General features: G+C 38.6%; 2 protein-coding genes across 2 annotated transcripts; one reads left to right on the top strand and one right to left on the bottom strand.

Annotated features, from left to right (window-relative positions):
• Nucleotides 1-205: 205 nt before the first annotated feature.
• ERI2 (ERI1 exoribonuclease family member 2) lies at nucleotides 206-4,784 on the top strand (the record flags this gene model as incomplete). Its single annotated transcript, XM_009708586.1, has 6 exons — nucleotides 206-333; nucleotides 489-645; nucleotides 1,180-1,280; nucleotides 2,388-2,469; nucleotides 3,145-3,271; nucleotides 3,473-4,784. Coding segments are annotated over 6 exons (1,907 nt in total), but the record flags the coding sequence as incomplete, so codon positions are not given.
• Nucleotides 4,785-5,567: 783 nt separating this feature from the next.
• On the bottom strand, nucleotides 5,568-14,961 carry LOC104155148 (acyl-coenzyme A synthetase ACSM3, mitochondrial-like). Its single transcript, XM_009708582.1, has 13 exons — nucleotides 14,749-14,961; nucleotides 13,109-13,319; nucleotides 12,157-12,364; nucleotides 11,764-11,907; nucleotides 10,764-10,920; nucleotides 9,714-9,793; nucleotides 9,232-9,355; nucleotides 8,635-8,715; nucleotides 7,856-7,957; nucleotides 6,611-6,738; nucleotides 6,393-6,492; nucleotides 5,813-5,932; nucleotides 5,568-5,654 (listed from the first exon to the last, which is right to left on the bottom strand). The coding sequence occupies exons 1-13, from the start codon at nucleotides 14,959-14,961 to the stop codon at nucleotides 5,568-5,570; spliced, it is 1,755 nt and encodes a 584-aa protein (XP_009706884.1).
• Nucleotides 14,962-17,126: the final 2,165 nt, after the last annotated feature.

Raw genomic sequence — 17,126 nt, forward strand, 5'->3', positions numbered from 1 at the left:
GCGCGGTACGGGGGTCTGGCGTTTACAGGGGGCGGATTTGAACGTTGTGTCTTCTTTACATTATGTTCCTTCTAATTCCTGACGCTTCAACCCCAGTTTGAAACAAAGGGAATAATTTCTGTGAGCAGCTTTAACCTTTCTGGCTTCGTGTTTTGTTTTGTTGTGGGGTTTTTTGTTTGTTTTTCTCGTTCTGTTTTTGTCACAGTTGAATTTCCAGCGGTCCTGTTGAACACTTCAACAGGAGAGATTGAATCTGAATTCCACACATACGTCCAGCCCCAGGAGCATCCTATTCTCTCTGAATTTTGTACAGAACTAACTGGCATAACACAGGTAAAATTGCTCTTTAGCTAAATTATTTTGGCACTGGTATAATTGCTATTTACTATTTTATTTAAAGAGGCCTTTAAAGGGCTAAAAAGAAATAAACCTCAAATGAATTTCAGTGCATGCTAACACATACGAACTTCTTGTTCTGTTTTATAAAGAATCAAGTTGATGAAGCGGTCCCTCTAAACATTTGTTTATCACTGTTTTTGAAATGGATTAAAAAGGTACAAAAGGAGAAGAAAATTATATTCAGTACAGATATTCCAAGTAATTCTACTTCAGAAGCCAAAGCATGTACCTTTGTCACTTGGACAGGTAAATAAAATTTTCATTTTGCTTTTTTTATGGAGTAATACACATAAAAAATTAACACTTGGTGGTGCTAGTGAGAGTGGTCTTCAGTTCTATGGAGCCAACATCCTGTCATTAGGTACTAAAGATGTGGAATATTGGGATAATACTGAAAATATGAAATCCACTGAATTCTGATGTGTTCATGACATCTTTGTCTCCAGAGTCTGACATTGTTACATTTTTCTGCTTTACATACAGTGAACTGTGTCACCATTCCTAATGTGTCTAAATGATTTCATGTGATCTTTGACTTCAGATGGGTAAAAATCTCATTCCTTACTAACAACAGGCATTCCCTTATCCTGATGTCCCATTGCAGCAACCCTAGTGCTTTTCATGTACAAAGACTTCATTAGCCTGTGCTTCCAGTCCAGCAATACAGGACACTACTAGTATGTTCATGTTATGTCCCTTTATGTAGATTTTAAGCTATGTTTACGTAGATTTTAGGCTAGTTCTTGAGTGATGGATTATTTGTGGTTTTTTTCTGTGCAGACTGGGACCTGGGGGTGTGTTTGCAGTATGAGTGTAAAAGGAAGCAGCTGCGAAAACCTGACATTTTAAATTCCTGGATTGATCTGAAAGCAACATACAGGGTGAGAAGATCGATAGACTGTGAAACATTTATACCCATATTATCATCTCAAAGGCTAACAGTATCTGAGGTTACAAGCCAGTATTTTATGTTCCAGTCACTAGGGTAACCAATTTGTTTTCCTTTCATGTTGTTATCGCTCAATAAGAAACTACATGCCCTAGAACTGTGTGAATTTTAATAGAAATCTTAATGCTAGGAAAACAACCTGGTGTTATTGTTAGATAAATGAATGATAATCCTAGGAGAATTTTTTGAGCTGCTCTTCCTTTCCTGACATCTTTTGCTCTGCTTGCTTCCAAACTTCCCTCCTTTTGTTTGCTCTTATTGCTGCCTTACATTGCTGAGTAGAAAATAGTACTTAAACGTCTAGCACGTGAACTGCACTTGGACCAGAAAGTATATTCTGAATAGCATGAATAATACTGAAAAATGAATGTATATTTTATTATGTAGTGTACATTGTAACAGAGTTCTAACCTGGGAGCTAACAGCACCTAAGTGTATCTTTCCTTGTGTGGTCCAGGAAACTTTCAAAGGGTGATCCAGGAGTCTACCTGTCCTGACAGTCGGAGCTTAGGCTCTTAACCTAGGTAGCAGAATTAGGTCTCTAAAGACAAACAGTGTGAATATTCCCCCTTTCTTGTGATCAAATGAGATACTGGGAATGAGTAGCAATACTCACTTTTTCTCATTTAAAAAGAATTTATACCTATGCCAAATATATTCACGTCCATGCCTTTGCAATATGCAATAGTTTAAACACCTCAGGATATTACTTATAGTTGTATTCTTCAATGCTGCTCTGTTAAGGCCTTCATCAATGTAAGCCATAAAGTGCAAATGAATGATTCCAGAGCTAAGACAGAATGGATTAGTTTAAGACCAAGAGGAGGGATTCATAGTTCTCTCCATTCTAATTTGTTAAAGGGCAAGTCACTTATGGTCTTATGCTTATTTATCCCAACTGTAAAATGAAGATACAAGGCAATTGTGCGAGTCAGGTGAGATTTATTATTCATAAGGTGATATTTCTGAAATGGTTTTCACTTTGCTATGAAGAGGTTTGGAAATGCTTTATGTTAAGCACCTCTGTCTTTTTCCTTAGGCCTTCTATAACAGGAAGCCTAAAGGGCTAAATGGTGCTTTGCAGGATTTGGGGATAGCTTTTGCAGGACGGGAACATTCTGGTAAGTATGATATTATGATCCTCATTTAAATATATATCTATAAAAAATAAAGCTAAATAGTAGCTATGTAGCTTTAGGTAGCTAAACTAAAGCAGCTAGTAATAGCTAGTCATTACTCTAAATAGTAACTATTGTTTCCAGGTTATGCAATGTTCTGTCCAACAAAAACATCAAAACAAGAAAGGCTAGATGCTTCAAAGATCAGAGTTTGTTATTTCTAACCTCACGCTTTATTTCTGAAATCTCTCCTAGGGCTATTCAGTGCATGTTCAACAAGATCAATTTCTGAATTGCTAGGGTTCAAAAGAAAAGAGGTGGAGGAAGGATAGGAAAACTCGATTTTACCTGATAGCTCTGGACAGCACATTAGTGTAAGAGAATACCAGCACAATATGATTTTTTTTTTAATATGATTAAGAAAACAGAGCAAGGATTTTAAAAATTGTGGATATATATTCAGCTCTATGAATTGGTCCTTCAGATGTTTCACCACAGGGAATTTTTTGGAATTTTTTACTTCTGCTTCCCTTTTTTGAACTAGATAATTATGTGTCACAGTTCTGTGAATCCCTGTCATTTATGTAAGGCTTACCTAAATTACATTTTTCCTCTAAATAAGAACTATCCCCAGTAGTAGTTTAAAAAGAAGACGTTAATATAACCATACTTCTGAAGGGTTGGATGATTCTCGAAATACTGCCCGTCTTGCTTGGAGGCTGATTTGTGATGGATGTGTGCTGAAGGTCACTAAATCTTTGGATAAGGTTAGTAACTACTCCATATCTTCCCTTCTATTTGCTTTGTAGCCTGGAATACAGATGAAAGGTGAGCTATTCAAATAATAAACCCAGCATATTGACTATGAATTGAACAGAACATCCTTAGGCTGATACGCATATTAATTTTGTGCACTGATTCCTAAAACTTCGGGGTATTCACTTTCCAAAATCTCCTTTTGTTTATGGATTCCCTAGGTACATCCAAAGAATAATTTAATTTCCAGAACGCTCACTATAAACTTCACTGACAAGACTCCACTGGGAAGTAACAGCAGGCCTGAAACATCTGGAGATGGAACTTGCGAAACAAACTCTCTGGCTGAGAAAAAACAGAACTGTGTTGCTGGAATTAAGCTAAATTCTAATGTACAAACTGAAGAACAACAGACCGCTTGCACTGATTCCTCTGCAGATGTCCACGTTGCAGCTAGCAGCAGCTCAAGGACTGAGTTACACGCTCAATCCCAAAGCTCTTCAACAGCATCTACTGACAGATTTCCTGTTCCTCTTAAGCAGGCACAGCAATCTCCCAGTACTGTATCAACAGGTGTTCAGCAAGGATGGAGCAATGGGCAACCTCTGAGTACAGCCAGCTATAGCTCTTCAGTACAGGGATCAGGACTAGTGCTCGTCTCCACTACCATCTCCTCAGTTAATATCTCCAGTGGGGATATCAGTACTAGTTCCGATTGCTTAGCTCTGCTGACTGACTGGGAAGATGTCGCTTTAATACCAGAATCTCAATATGAACAAAATTCAGACTGTGTTCAATTCAAAGATGACTCAAGTACAGATATTTTAACAGTGTTTGAAGAAAAAACAATTTTGAAACAATTGGCTGTGAGTTCAGATAATCAACATTTGGAGAAAACTGTAGTACCTGAGGAACCTCTGAAATCTATCGTTTACAAAAGTCCTGATACTACTATCTATAATGTAGGAACGGTACAAAGGCAGACTTCAAATTGTTCATCTTTCAAGTTACCATCTGCAAAGGTAAATGCTATTTCAGCACAATCAGCATTAACTGGAAATTATTCTGCTCCTTCAGAGGTTCCTAAAAGAAAGCCAACCAGTCCAAAAAGGTTCCCACCAGCAAAAAAAGAGTCTTTTGCTATATATCAAGAGAAAACTGCATCTTTTGATCATTCCTTACCTTTAAAAAGTTCAAATTTGCCCAAAGTGTCTCTTGCCATTCTGAACTCCACAGTCAATTTGAATCAGTCTGTAAGAGCTGTGAAAAATGGAAAATCAACTCCTCCTCTGTGTAACTGTGGTCGAAGAGCTAAAAAACTGCATGTGTCAAAGGCTGGTCCAAATCACGGCAAAGCATTTTTTTGTTGTCCTGTTGGCAAGCATGAAGGAATTAAGAAAGGCTGTGGGTACTTCAAGTGGGAATATGCGCTTCTAAAAGAGAAATCTAATGGTCTGACCCTGAATGCAGATGCTTTGACCTCTCTTGGAACTTACGCTAGTAATTTAGGAAATTCTTCCAACAAAAAATATTTGTGTCTTAGACCCTCTATGAGAACTTGAAAATTGGTAATTTTTTTTTTGTCCAAATCTTAAACTCCGTAAGCTGATCATGCTTAATATAGTCAGGACAGGCAAATGATGTCAGGTATGTTCTGAGAAGGGGGCAAAAATTACACTGCTTGGTTAACATAGATTGAAATAGAAATTGCTGAAGGATACAAAAATATCAATTAACAAGATACTTCATGATATATTAAGTGTGCGAGAACAGATAAAACTATTAAGTGCTAAAACTGAAGTATGAGCAGCTGTTGCTACAAATCTTAAATTTCTGCTTTATCGTGTATTTTAAATTCTTTACTAGTCCAGTCCTTAAAGAACATTTTAATGGTACAGATTTTATTTACACTTTTTTTTCTAAATATACTTGTAATGATTATAACTTTTTGAAATGTATTTAGAAGTTGTCGCACTTCTCAAATTATTCTTGAAGCAATAGTGTTCTCTTAAACTCTTACTATGTGGGTTGTTTGTTTTTATCTGTTAAATAACAATAAAGATAAAATGCTGGTGACACTTCATTACGTACTTTATTTAACACACATCATCTTACGGTGCTCATGCCTGGGTGAATTTCCCATTTCATTTGTATCAGTCTGCCTGCTTTTGTATTATTAGCTATGAGTATAGTATCTGGGACAGCCAAATGGTGGGAAATCAGGTAAGAATTCATTCAAACCTAAACTGAGAAGGATATAGTATAATGTCTTTTACTCTACGTTACTGTGTAAATCTGCAGTATCTTACTTTGTAAAAAGTCCTATAAAAAAGCAACAAGTACTTCTAATCTTTTCTCCACTCCTTCTGGCGCAGTTCATTTCTTCTGATTTTCCCACTCACAGTTTTTGGCAACTGTTGAACAAACTCCATCTATTGGGAAAGAGAGGACATTGCAATACAAAATAAGATACAGCTTACGTAAGTTTTTACTTTTTCTTATTCTCAGTGGCATAGGCTCATAAACCACATAATGGTTAACACCCACTGTCATATGGTAGTGAAAATTATTTGGGTATTTGAGTACTCACCTTCCTAGGATACTTGTATGGAGCAGTAACTTTCTTAACATGGTCTTGTAGCTCTTTCATAATTTTTTCTGGATCACATGAAGCATAGTCAGATGCTAAAACAACAAAGGCTTTCACTACCTAGAGAAGTTAAAAAAGCAATGGTTTAAATGCCAATGAAACAGGATTATACAACAGTAAGATTAAAAACTAACCAAACATTTGCTGACAAACTGCAGAATAATGTATAGGGCAGGTACAGAAAGCTTTGCGAAAGTCTGTGTGCTTACTATTGCTCTGGACTGTGCAGGCAGTTTATATACATTTAATAAAGATGAAAAACTGTAAGTATTTGAATGACAGGGAAAGCTTCAAATGGTGCTTTTGTTATATTGGATTTGGGGCAACTGCCTTGGTCAGTTTTTTCATGTGTGGATTCTCCAGTGTCTGATAGAGTAGAAATACTATCTTGAATTTATTTAGTTTAAAACAGAAAAAAAAAAATAAATCCCTGGATAGTCAAAGCCCTTGGAAGTTGGGCTTTATTAGTTCTGGTATGCACAAAGCTATTTAAACATATAATCTTGTTTAACTTGTTTACCTCCCCTCTGATAGGGTCTGGACTGCTGACAACTGCTGATTCCACCACTGCAGGATGCTCTACTAGGGCACTTTCTACTTCAAATGGACCAATACGGTATCTTTAAAACAGAAGAAAGGGCTTTTAGTTGTATTTGATAACACATAAACATAAAGTCACACCTGAATCAACTGTGTTATTCAAATTTAATTATTTACTGTTAATCAGTCTTAAATTACCCAGCAGAATTAATGACATCATCAGCTCTTCCAACAAACCAGAAATATCCATCCTCGTCTATAATCCCCCTGTCTCCAGTGACATAAAAATCCCCACGTGTTGTGGCCTCTGTTTTCTCTGGATCATCCTAGGAAATATTAAATTGCATTTTACATGAAAACTACCTGAAAAATATATAACATTGCATTCAAATATATTCAGTATATAAGTTATGGTGAGTCAAATATTCAGAAATTTCAGCTTTTCAGACCAGTCCATACTGTGGTCATATGCATCAGATTCAAGTGGGACACTAATAATAGAGAATTATTAATTCACCATTACTAAATGACAAAACTAGATGTAAAATTCATAAATTGTGATAAATTAATGAAGTTTCACTACTTGTGACTGACTAAAAATTTAATAAGTTAATTTAATCAAGGCTTTAGGAACCACTGAAGGGTGCAAAAATATGTAGGCTTAGGGAACTGAGAATTTGCTTTTAGGTGATTATCTTTTAATGATTTTTTTTTTCCTTTGTATTTCTCGCATCTCCTATCCTGAGATTTTTTTTTTTTCACCCCCAGAAAAATTTTAGCTCAGCACAGCAGAATTAATAAGCGCTCTTTCTACAGTCAATGCAACTGATTTCTGCAATAATTTTTCTAAGCAGTATGTGTGGTGTTCCTTTCCCGCATGGTGTTGTACCTTTCCCACATGCTCAGTACTGCTCGGAAGATCTGAGTGTAGGCTGATACTATCCATAAAATTTAATAAGGTTTCCTGGTGTCAGAACAGAAAGCACTATGTTCTACTGGTTGTTGGACTGAAAATTCAAACCAACATGGAAAAAAATACTGAAAAATGTTGCCATGCATTAAACGCTCCACGAAGCTCAAATCTGGAGGGAAGGTATTTGAACAGTATCCTACTATTCAGATTGGGGCTCTAGCCCTTTGGCTAAAGAGTATTTTGGGATTAGAGGGGTCTGTCAAACATTTCCCTTTTTTATTAAGGAAATAACAATCACAAGAAGTGGATTTTAACTTGCTAAGTAGGACAATCTCATTGAACACGTAATTGTTTGTATAAAGTGGACCAAGTATCTGCAGGAAAAAAAATGGAAATCCCTCTTTCCTCCCCACAGGTTTTCAGACCAGTAAGCAGAGTATATGTAAATGAAATGGGGCATCAGATTCCTTGAGATTCCTTGTGACAGAGATGGTTACGCATATGTACGTCAACTGTAGAAATATTCTTACAGCATAGTGAGTAAAAAGAAAAAGTGATCTCATAGGTTTTACTCTGATGGCAATATCTCCTTCTTTTCCAGGAGGCAGAATATTACTGTTTTCATCTATAATCTAAAAATAAACAGAACACAGTTTTATTATCTTGGAGCCAAATTAAAAAGTATTATGTTAAGAGTATAGAATCTTGGTGAACCTTTAATAATCAAAGTATTTTTTTATTGGGAAAGGATTTGGAGCAGTAGAAGGTCTTACTCCGACAACTGAAGTGTAAATTTATTACTAATCCACTGTACTTTGCACTATGTCTTTTATCTGAGGAATGCCAAGTACTATGCAAACGTAATGAAGCTAGCAAGACCCCAGGGAGGATCATAAGTAACAGGGTGGTAAAACTTAAGAACCGAAACAAAGATAACTAAAAATCTTAATCCATATTGCAAATTGATCTGGTGCTAGAATCTGCTTCAGCAGTTTTGTTATCACCAGGAAACAACATTCACTCCCACTCTTCCTTAACTCAGCAATTTGATTTCTATCATTGCCTTAACGTTTGTTATTAACTGTCAGTTAGCAGTGGGTTGTCATCTGTGTTGGTGAGGATGGTGCAACAGGGACATCCAATTGCTTACTTTGCACACTCAGTTTAGGGCAGTAACACGCGTTTTTTCACTCTTTTCTTTACTGCGGAATGATGGTACATGGTACAACTTCATGTTAGAGCTTTCAAACACCTTTAATGGAAAGTGATTATGCAAGAGAGAGAGATTGATTCACCAGAGGTACGATACCTTGACATCATACCCTGGAGATGGCTTTCCCATAGAGCCAGGTTTGATTTTCATTCCCTTAAAATTTCCACAGATCAGCACCTGTAACAAGTGTTGTTGGGTTTGGTTGTTTTTTTAATTGAACTGTGACTTGTACATTCAATCTTTAGCTTAGGTTTAAAATACTCAGCTAATATTGTGTATTTCTATAAAAAATACTAATTGTCTTCATTATAGTCATACATCCAATGATTAAACTAGAAATAAATTATGCTCTCAGAGTCATGCTCACAGCTCCAAATAATGTGAGTGCTCTAAAGATAGATTCTAAAGCAGAATTTGGAATGCAGTAATGAGGAATATACCCCTTTTGTGTTAATTCCCAATCCAAAGCCCACAGAAATGAAAAACAGTTCTTGGATTTGAGGTGAAGCTGTTGTGATTGTTCTATGACCTACAAAACCCACATTTTTCCAGTGTTGCTTATTGCAATTGACTTCTCCCCTAAAAGTCATAACTGCATATAATCATTTTAATCACTTTTTCTTGACAACCTGAATAGAATTTATTGCTGTATCTGTAAAGCATATATTTTTATATTTGTAAAGCAGAACATACTGTTTCTGTCTGTCCATAGCCTTCATGAATATCCAGCCCAGTCTGTGCTTTCCATTCTTCCATCACGTCAGGGTTGATTGGCTCCCCAGCACTCACACAGTGCCGCAGGCTTTTGAATGTATACCTTAGTGGGAAAGACAAAACAAATAATTGGCAATCATCTACCTGCTATGCCCCACTTGCTCCTGTATTGCTGTGCTGTGGGGTTCTTTCTACACAAGAATAAATTTTTTACTGAGTCCTATTCATTCCATTTGAACTGTATAGTGTAAACCAAAAACAAATCTGAAAAAAAAGGTTACGCAACCCCTAAATCTTTATTCTGACTTTGTTCCTAATACTTAAAATTCAAAACGTTGAGAAATACATGATCTGAGTTACTGTTATGCCATTGTAAACTTGGAATAAAATCAAGCTGAGATGAGCGTTTGGTCTACTGTTTTGATCAAATACACCAACAAGGACACTCTGCTTTTGCTTACCTGGACAGTTTATGTTGCACAAACATTCGATAGGCAGTTGGAGGAGAACAGAAGACAGTTATGGGAAATCTTGACAGAGTCTAGAGAATTTAGAATAAAAAAACTAAATTTTGCCAATATACTGAAACCTGTGAGGTCCTATCTTCATTGTAAAAGATAATGTAACAATCTCTGCATCCAGCTTATGAAACACACGAACAAAACCTTGTGTCCTAAAAGCAATTAGCTCTGTACTTGCCAACACCAACATAGAGCAGTTACATTTAATTAGTTTCTTCTTCAAAATCAGAATCTACATCATTTTACAATTAGTTCAACACACCAAAGTTTTTTTGCTCTTGAAAGCTTTTACAGTTTCCCTTGCGGAATTTCTTCATAACTGCAGTTTAAGTAGAAAGCAAGTGAAACTATAAGGCTACTTTTTTAGATGCTCTGTAAGTGTTACAACTGACAGTGTCCTTCAACATACCCTAATATTAACTAGCAATTTCAGCCATCTAATCAACATGGATATGATGATAAACTCATTCCATGCAAAATGTAACACGGTAGTCTTTTTAAAATGATGAAAAGTTGCGTGTGGAGGATGTGCAAGAATATAATGTTGGTGCCTTTTGTTAAAGAAATTCAACGTTGGTGCCTTTTGTTAAAGAAATTCAACCTTGCTGCCTCTTCACTCCTTAACTTTGAATTACATGGTGTAGGACACTGACATTCTCATTCATCTGTTATTGTCACTTATTTTAATAACACCACCGAAATGCTCCACAAATCCCAGAATAATTTCTTGTGTACTTCACTTTCAGGCCTAATAATGCAGGTTTGTGCAGTCAAATCCAGAGCAGAGTATATAATGAAACTCTTTGGATATCAAATATGCTCTTGTTTTGGGGTACATACTTGCAGCACTCATTATTAACTAAGCAGTTGGTTACTGCCTGGTGAAAGTTATAACTGTGCTGCCCCCGTGCAGGGCCAGGGGAAATGAAAACCTTGGCAAGACCAGCCAGAGAGAATAGTGCTGTTTGTTGCTGGGCTGTCCTCACTTACCTCAAAGACAATGCTTGGGTCAAAGCGTGGCATCTTATGTACAAATACACATGCCCCTTGAATCCATGGCGAAAAAATGCTGCTCCAAGCTGACTTTGCCCAGCCTGTGTCTGATGTATTCCAAAATACATCTGAGGAAGTCAAGTCCAGCCAGTACCTGGTAACACAAGGAAACAGTCCACAGTCTCTATTTGGCAGGAATATGGCAAATATTAAAATCAACAAGAGATGTGCCAGTGAAGCAAATCCATCACTGGTTGTCTTGGGTAAATGGCAATTAGAAAAGGCTGAATTTCTGAGCAGGAGTAAGTCACAGCATAGTGAGGATGTCACCAGGATAGACTGATGTTGCATTTTTCTAAGGGAAAAATTATCCTGCCAGACAATCTAACATCATCTCAGAACATGGTGTTGTATGAATATGTATGAGATTGCTGGGTTTTGTTGAACTCATTTTCAGGGATGAGGAATTTTTTTTGTTGTTTACTTACTTCTAGTTTGGTATTTTCTGATTTGTTATTCTTTGCTTGTTAGAGTGAAGTGCACTGCCATATCAATTTTATAAACAACATTGCTTTATAAATTTAAAGATTTTGAGCTATCAGCATTTTGTTCCTGCAGGAGCTGTGTCTAATCCAGACACACATGAATTCAGAAGCCCCGTGTTTTTTTCCTTTTTATGGTACAGACTTCATAAACTTGTGCTGATGTTCAGTTCATGGGCAATCTATTAACTATACACAACGAAGAATTTACCAAAAGTTAAAGAAAACGTTAAAAAGAAGTTAGTGGCTCTATGACTGCTACATTCTCTATAAACTACAGCAGCTGGACTCAAACTGCCTTGTTTTATGGAATAAAAGCTCACTTTGGGGGATGTAAAATAACAGCTGTTTTTTTGAACCATTGAAACAAAAGCTTCTTGTAAAAATCTTGTGTTTCTCTTGCTTCTGCTATGTGACCAGCTACAGAAATGTCTGATTTAAAGTGATATCTGTACCTTCCGCTTACTGTGAGGCCTATACCATAGCTGCTGTGGGAATGTTCAGCCATTTTTGGAGATCCTGTAGTTCCACTGGTAAAATAGATAGCCATTGGATCTTGACACTTTGTGGTCACACAGCGGTGATCAGAAGGAGCATTTCTTAAAATAAGCAAAATGAGGAACAAAGTGATTTGAAAGTGTGACTTACACATTTTTGAAAATATTTAACCAAAATAACTGCAGCAATCAAAAGTATCATAAACATTGACATTTTCCCACCCTGCAGTCCTAAAAGGGCGAAAACATATTAGTGTGTGCCAATTCAATTGCTGTGTTTCCTCTTCAAAACAAACCGCTGTGCTTTTCTTTCGTTATTGCTGTGGTGTTTTCACAGTGGTATTTACTTACTTCAAGAGACCTTTAAAGTTCAGCCATCCTTCTCTGTGGCCCTCTGACACAAGCAATTTGAATTTCAGAGACTGGCATTCAGCCCCAACTGAGTCTACAGCTGGTGCCACAGAATCATCAGTGATGATACACTTCGCCTTGGATTTCTGTAGTCGATGAAGAATGTCTTTTGCTGTCAACTGCTGTGTGCCAGGAATCAAGACAGTTCCTAAAGGGAAGGAAGGGGAATGGAAAAACAGTCTCAACGTTTAAGAATAACACCCATACCTACAAGCAGACTTCAGCTTACTTTGTTCTTTTGACTGGAACAGAGCTGTACTAAAAGCAGGACTTGGTCCTACATTTGTAAATATACTGATTTCTTTCATGGACTAAACGCTATGTGAGGATGAGCACAAGTTAGCAAATACTATATTGATCATGAGACAGTAAAAGAAAACAACAGAATAACTTTCCTTGTTCTGAAAACACTGCCCCTGGAACATGCCATCTCTCTGGACTTGACTTCTTTACTGGTAAACATAGCTGTTGCCTCACAAGGTATACTGCTAGTGTTCGTGAGGTACCAAGATATTCTGGGTTGTAAATACTGGGAAGCCGAGCATTTAACAGATCCCACATGGGAACATGCGAAACACTTTAAGTGTGGGCTAATTTCACTGCAAGTTAGCAAGAGGGTGCATTTGTGATGTGTCACAAGTGCTGGAAGGAGGAGAATGACAGAGGCACATGGACTCACAGGGTTTCCTAAACAGCTAGAGCATGTGCAGAAGTCCTAAAAGCACCATGAAGAAAAAAGTTGGCATGAAGAATGGTTTTGACCACTTTGAAGAGTAGCATGACACTAGTTCATTCTCATCAGCATGTTGGTAGTTCTGAGTGCATTAAATAGAAAGGATGGGTTTAAGTCACAATTTCTGTACCTATATACCATTTCCATGCTTTTACTAACCTGTTCTCATGCAAGCCACATTCACCAGCCACCACTCTGGGATCCGGGGCAGAATCAGAATAACTCTGTCTCCCTGTTGCAGACCACAGGCATCAGAAAGTACATTTGCCACTTTCCTGGACAGCACTCCCAGCTCCTCAAAGCTCCATCTCACCTCTTCTCCGGCACCATCTACCCACCATAATGCATGATTTTTAGACTTTTTTCCTTCCTATAGAACAACAGGGTACAGTACAAATGCTTCATTTTAGAAACACATTGCCTCTACATTAAGTCTGAGGAAGAAAAGCATTCATCACTTATTCAGTGCTGCAGAAACCTGGAGATGCAATAGAAATTTGCCACTGATTCCAAATCAGGCAGAGAAATCCCCCTTAGAAAGAACAGCCTATAAATGTCATTTAGGAGATTAAATTTGTATTCCTTTCCTGAGTTCCTCATCTCACACTCTGAAGAGGTTGTACAGTAATCAGCATAGAGAAAGAAAAATCTTTTTGGTTCAGGTCACATCAACAAAGCAGCTGATGAATGCGAGTTCCTCTGGGTTGTGACCCAGAGTCTCCTAAGACCTCAGAGCTCATTTTCAGCTTCATCTGGAATTGGGCCTGTCTGGTACTTCTGAAAATTAAATCAAAGTTTCAAAAGCATAGACCCACACAGTGTGACCTTTAATCAATGTCTCACCTAACTGATGTGTGAAGTGATTTGAAATGTATGCATATGATGTACTTTAAAGTGGGGCAATGCATTTAGCAATAGTAGTGTAGTAAGTCACCCCCTGAGCAAAAAATTCACTGGGGCAGCAAGAATATGACACCTTATTATCTGTTTGAAGATACAATAACACTAAGGTTTACTTTCAGGGGAGCAGATTTTCTCTCTGCACTTCAGAGGGCAAAACCTCTTCTCCAGAGGCTGTTCCTTGCTCTGTTTACAGCTTGCCAAAACCTGTTTTTCCTGCAAAAGGAACAATCCATCTGCTCTGTTCTTGCTGCCAGGCCGGACATAACTGTGTTTAGCCCTGCATCATGAACAGCCTGAGCCTGCAAAACCAGTCCTACATGCATAGAGACCAGATCTATCTAGTAAGAAAGGTGATAAATGTATACTTCATGGGTTTTTTCCTATATTCCCTTTCCTTGCATAGAGCTTATGTCTGGTTTGGCATTCAAAGTTGTTCAGTTTTGTAGATTCCAAGTCCTTGATGCAAAAGATTTCACATTTGTGATAGGTGGGTGAAGTTTGACATTACACTTTATTTATTATTCATTTTACAGGCAGGCAATGAAACACACAGAGGTCAAATGCCTTCCCTGGCACATCCAGGTAGGGTGCATGTCACAGCTGATGGGGGAATTGATGCAAGGTTTAGAGTGGTTCAGTTCACAGTTTCATTTATGAGGCACCTATTTACTCACACTCCATCTCACTGGAGTGACTGATTAAAGGAAAGAACTATTTGGACTTGTAGACAGGGCAGCGTGTGGCCTAAGGGATCTACAGGTTCAAACTGCATGAGATGATCACCAGATTATAATCAGAACATAACCTCAGTGTCTTGGTTATTGGTTTTGTCAGATACTTAGCATTAATGACCAACATTAAATACTTCAGCATCAGAGAAGCCACATAACTGTTACCTTTTCCACTTCAGTCCATCTATCCAGCACATCTCTTGCAAAATTGAAGTACTCTGGCACCTCTGGTCTGTACTGTTGTTTTATGGCTTCATAACTCAAAGAGGCATGAACTGGGTAGCACTGGCTGCAAAGCTGGAGAGATCTTCTCAGAGGAGCCCGCAGGGACCTAGCACTTGGGATCTTCAGTAAAAAATGCACAGCAGCAACAGCCATAATAGTCTCTTCAAGGTTATTCCTTACTGATTATCTCTCCAAGAAATGCTACAGTGATACAAATACAAACCTGGTATTAGCCATGCAGTTTCAGAACAGCTTTTACTACTACACAGTGGAATACACTGGAACAACAATCCTAACTGTTAATTGGAGTAACTGCTGAGGACAGTTCCAGTTTGGCCATTGTCTGGCCCCTGCTCTCCAGTGACTATCATGTAGCTGAAATCCTCATCCTGCATTCAGCCAGCAGCACTCGCTTTGTCACTGTGGCAGCTTTCCTATAATTCACGTTCCTTTCCTTCCTACAAGCCCCGCTAATCTTGTAGATCACATTTCAGTTGCCTTATACAGTAGAGAGGCACTGAATGCTACCCAAGCACTTCAACTCTGACTTCTGTAAAGGGAATGTCTGCTACTGACTGACAATACAGAAGTAACAGCATGGACCAAGATGTTGCACAGATAATCCAGCATAAATTACTGGTTGACCGCAGTGCCACTTAGTACAAAGATATTTACAGTTCTTCTAGTTTATCAGCATTGGGGATATATTGGTTGCCAGGAATGAAATGAACGTAGCAAAGCTCTGAAAAGATTCTAAGTATTGATGTTTTAAACATTATTTTGAGGCATGGACAGCAAAAAGTATCACTTTATGACAGGGAAACTTTAAAAGACTCCTTGAAAAAGGATCCAAAATGCAAAGCCTTACTTCTCAAAAAGAGCCAATTTAGCAGGAGGTTCGAAAACAATAAAGTCATTATTTTCATGCACTGTCAACTGTCTTTTATTTACAAAATAATATAAACACTGCTAGTTCCTTACGGAATTAATAACTATCCAGCTGTAAAATTAAGTGATTTTAGTGATTTAGTGAAGCAAAGGGACAGTTTTTTGATCTGTAACATTCAGTCTGTGTATGACAAACACAGGAGAGAAACCCAGCCAAATAAAAGACAGAGAGGGACAGGGAGAAGAGGGAATGTGGATAGACAAGAGGCTAATCAGCACTGCTCCAGTACCAGAAAATGTCCTGGCCAGCAGCTTGCAGGGGTGGGTGGAGGGTCAGTTACCTTGTCAAAAGGCTGTCAATCCCAACTTACTCTCTGCCTTGCACAGAAGTGGAGCCCTCTCGGTGCTGGTATGTGCCACAGCTTTGACTCCCTACACAGATCTTTCTGCCTGCTCTTGCTCTGTTAACTGTGTCCAGTGACCGATTCGTGTGCTCCTTACATGGACTTTGGACTCACACAACAGGCAGCCAAGTCCAGCACAGTGAGAAGAGCTGATAGGCTTCTGCAGAGATCAGAGTAGAGGTAGAAAGTGTGAGTTCCAAATCTCTCGTTTCCTTTTCCTCCCCTCTTCCCACCCACCAGCCCATGGAGGAACACAGTCATAAGACCTTGCTACAGCCAAATCACATCTGTTACGCTCTGGCTGGGGCAACACAAGAGCAATTGTGTTTTGAGACTACACCACTCAGCAGGTAGCTTGGGGGTCCTCAGGTAACCACAGCAGTTCAGCCATGACAACAGTAAGTATTGATTCCTGGGTTGCTGCAGCTGGTGCCTGGACCAGCTTTGTTAATACCTGATGACGTGTGAGGTTTTGTAAGGGCTCTGCCTCATGTTCAGAGGGCACACAGTTATTTGGTGCTCCAGCATTGCTGCCTCCTCTGCTCCACTCCCATAGGAGAGGCAGGAGGGAACGTGTGACATCCTCTCTGCCATCCAGGCCACAGCTCAACATCACTGTGGGCACAGCTGTGGCATTAGTGTGTGCCTCTACCTTCAGCCTCTCCTGTGAGGATGGCACTCACTAGGGAGCTAGTGACAGCTGTAGCTTAAGTTGGGGCACCAAGATTCATAAGAGTTTGGCTGCCAGAGCCCTAAATAGCTCCTGCTGTATCTCCATCCTCAAACTGTGGTTCTAAGGTCAGCAGAGAGATTGCTAACACACATCTAAGTCTTCAGAGCAGAACAGTCATCTGGGTGCTGATCAGTGAGGGTGACACTGCAGACTTTCCAGCCATGTAGGTCCTGTACTATTGCCAGAACTCCCTCCTGGGGTTCTGCCCATGTCTGTTTGTGAACAGCACACTCAAAGGAGATGTTAACAAGCTCCCTGAAACATTCACTGCAGCAGAAAGAAATTGATTTAAG

This window comes from Cariama cristata, unplaced genomic scaffold, assembly GCF_000690535.1.
Source record: "Cariama cristata isolate BGI_N322 unplaced genomic scaffold, ASM69053v1 scaffold37409, whole genome shotgun sequence".
Classification (NCBI taxonomy): Eukaryota; Metazoa; Chordata; class Aves; order Cariamiformes; family Cariamidae; genus Cariama; species Cariama cristata.

Bases quoted from the DNA above. Each gene is read 5' to 3' on its own strand.
- LOC104155148 (XM_009708582.1), bottom strand. From the start codon at position 14,961: ATGGCTGTTGCTGCTGTGCATTTTTTACTGAAGATCCCAAGTGCTAGG. The intron at 9,794-10,763 runs GTAAGTGAGGAC...TAAATTCTCTAG, and splicing joins ACCCAAGCATTGTCTTTGAG to ACTCTGTCAAGATTTCCCAT. The intron at 8,716-9,231 runs GTATGTTCTGCT...CACTTGTTACAG, and splicing joins GCTATGGACAGACAGAAACA to GTGCTGATCTGTGGAAATTT.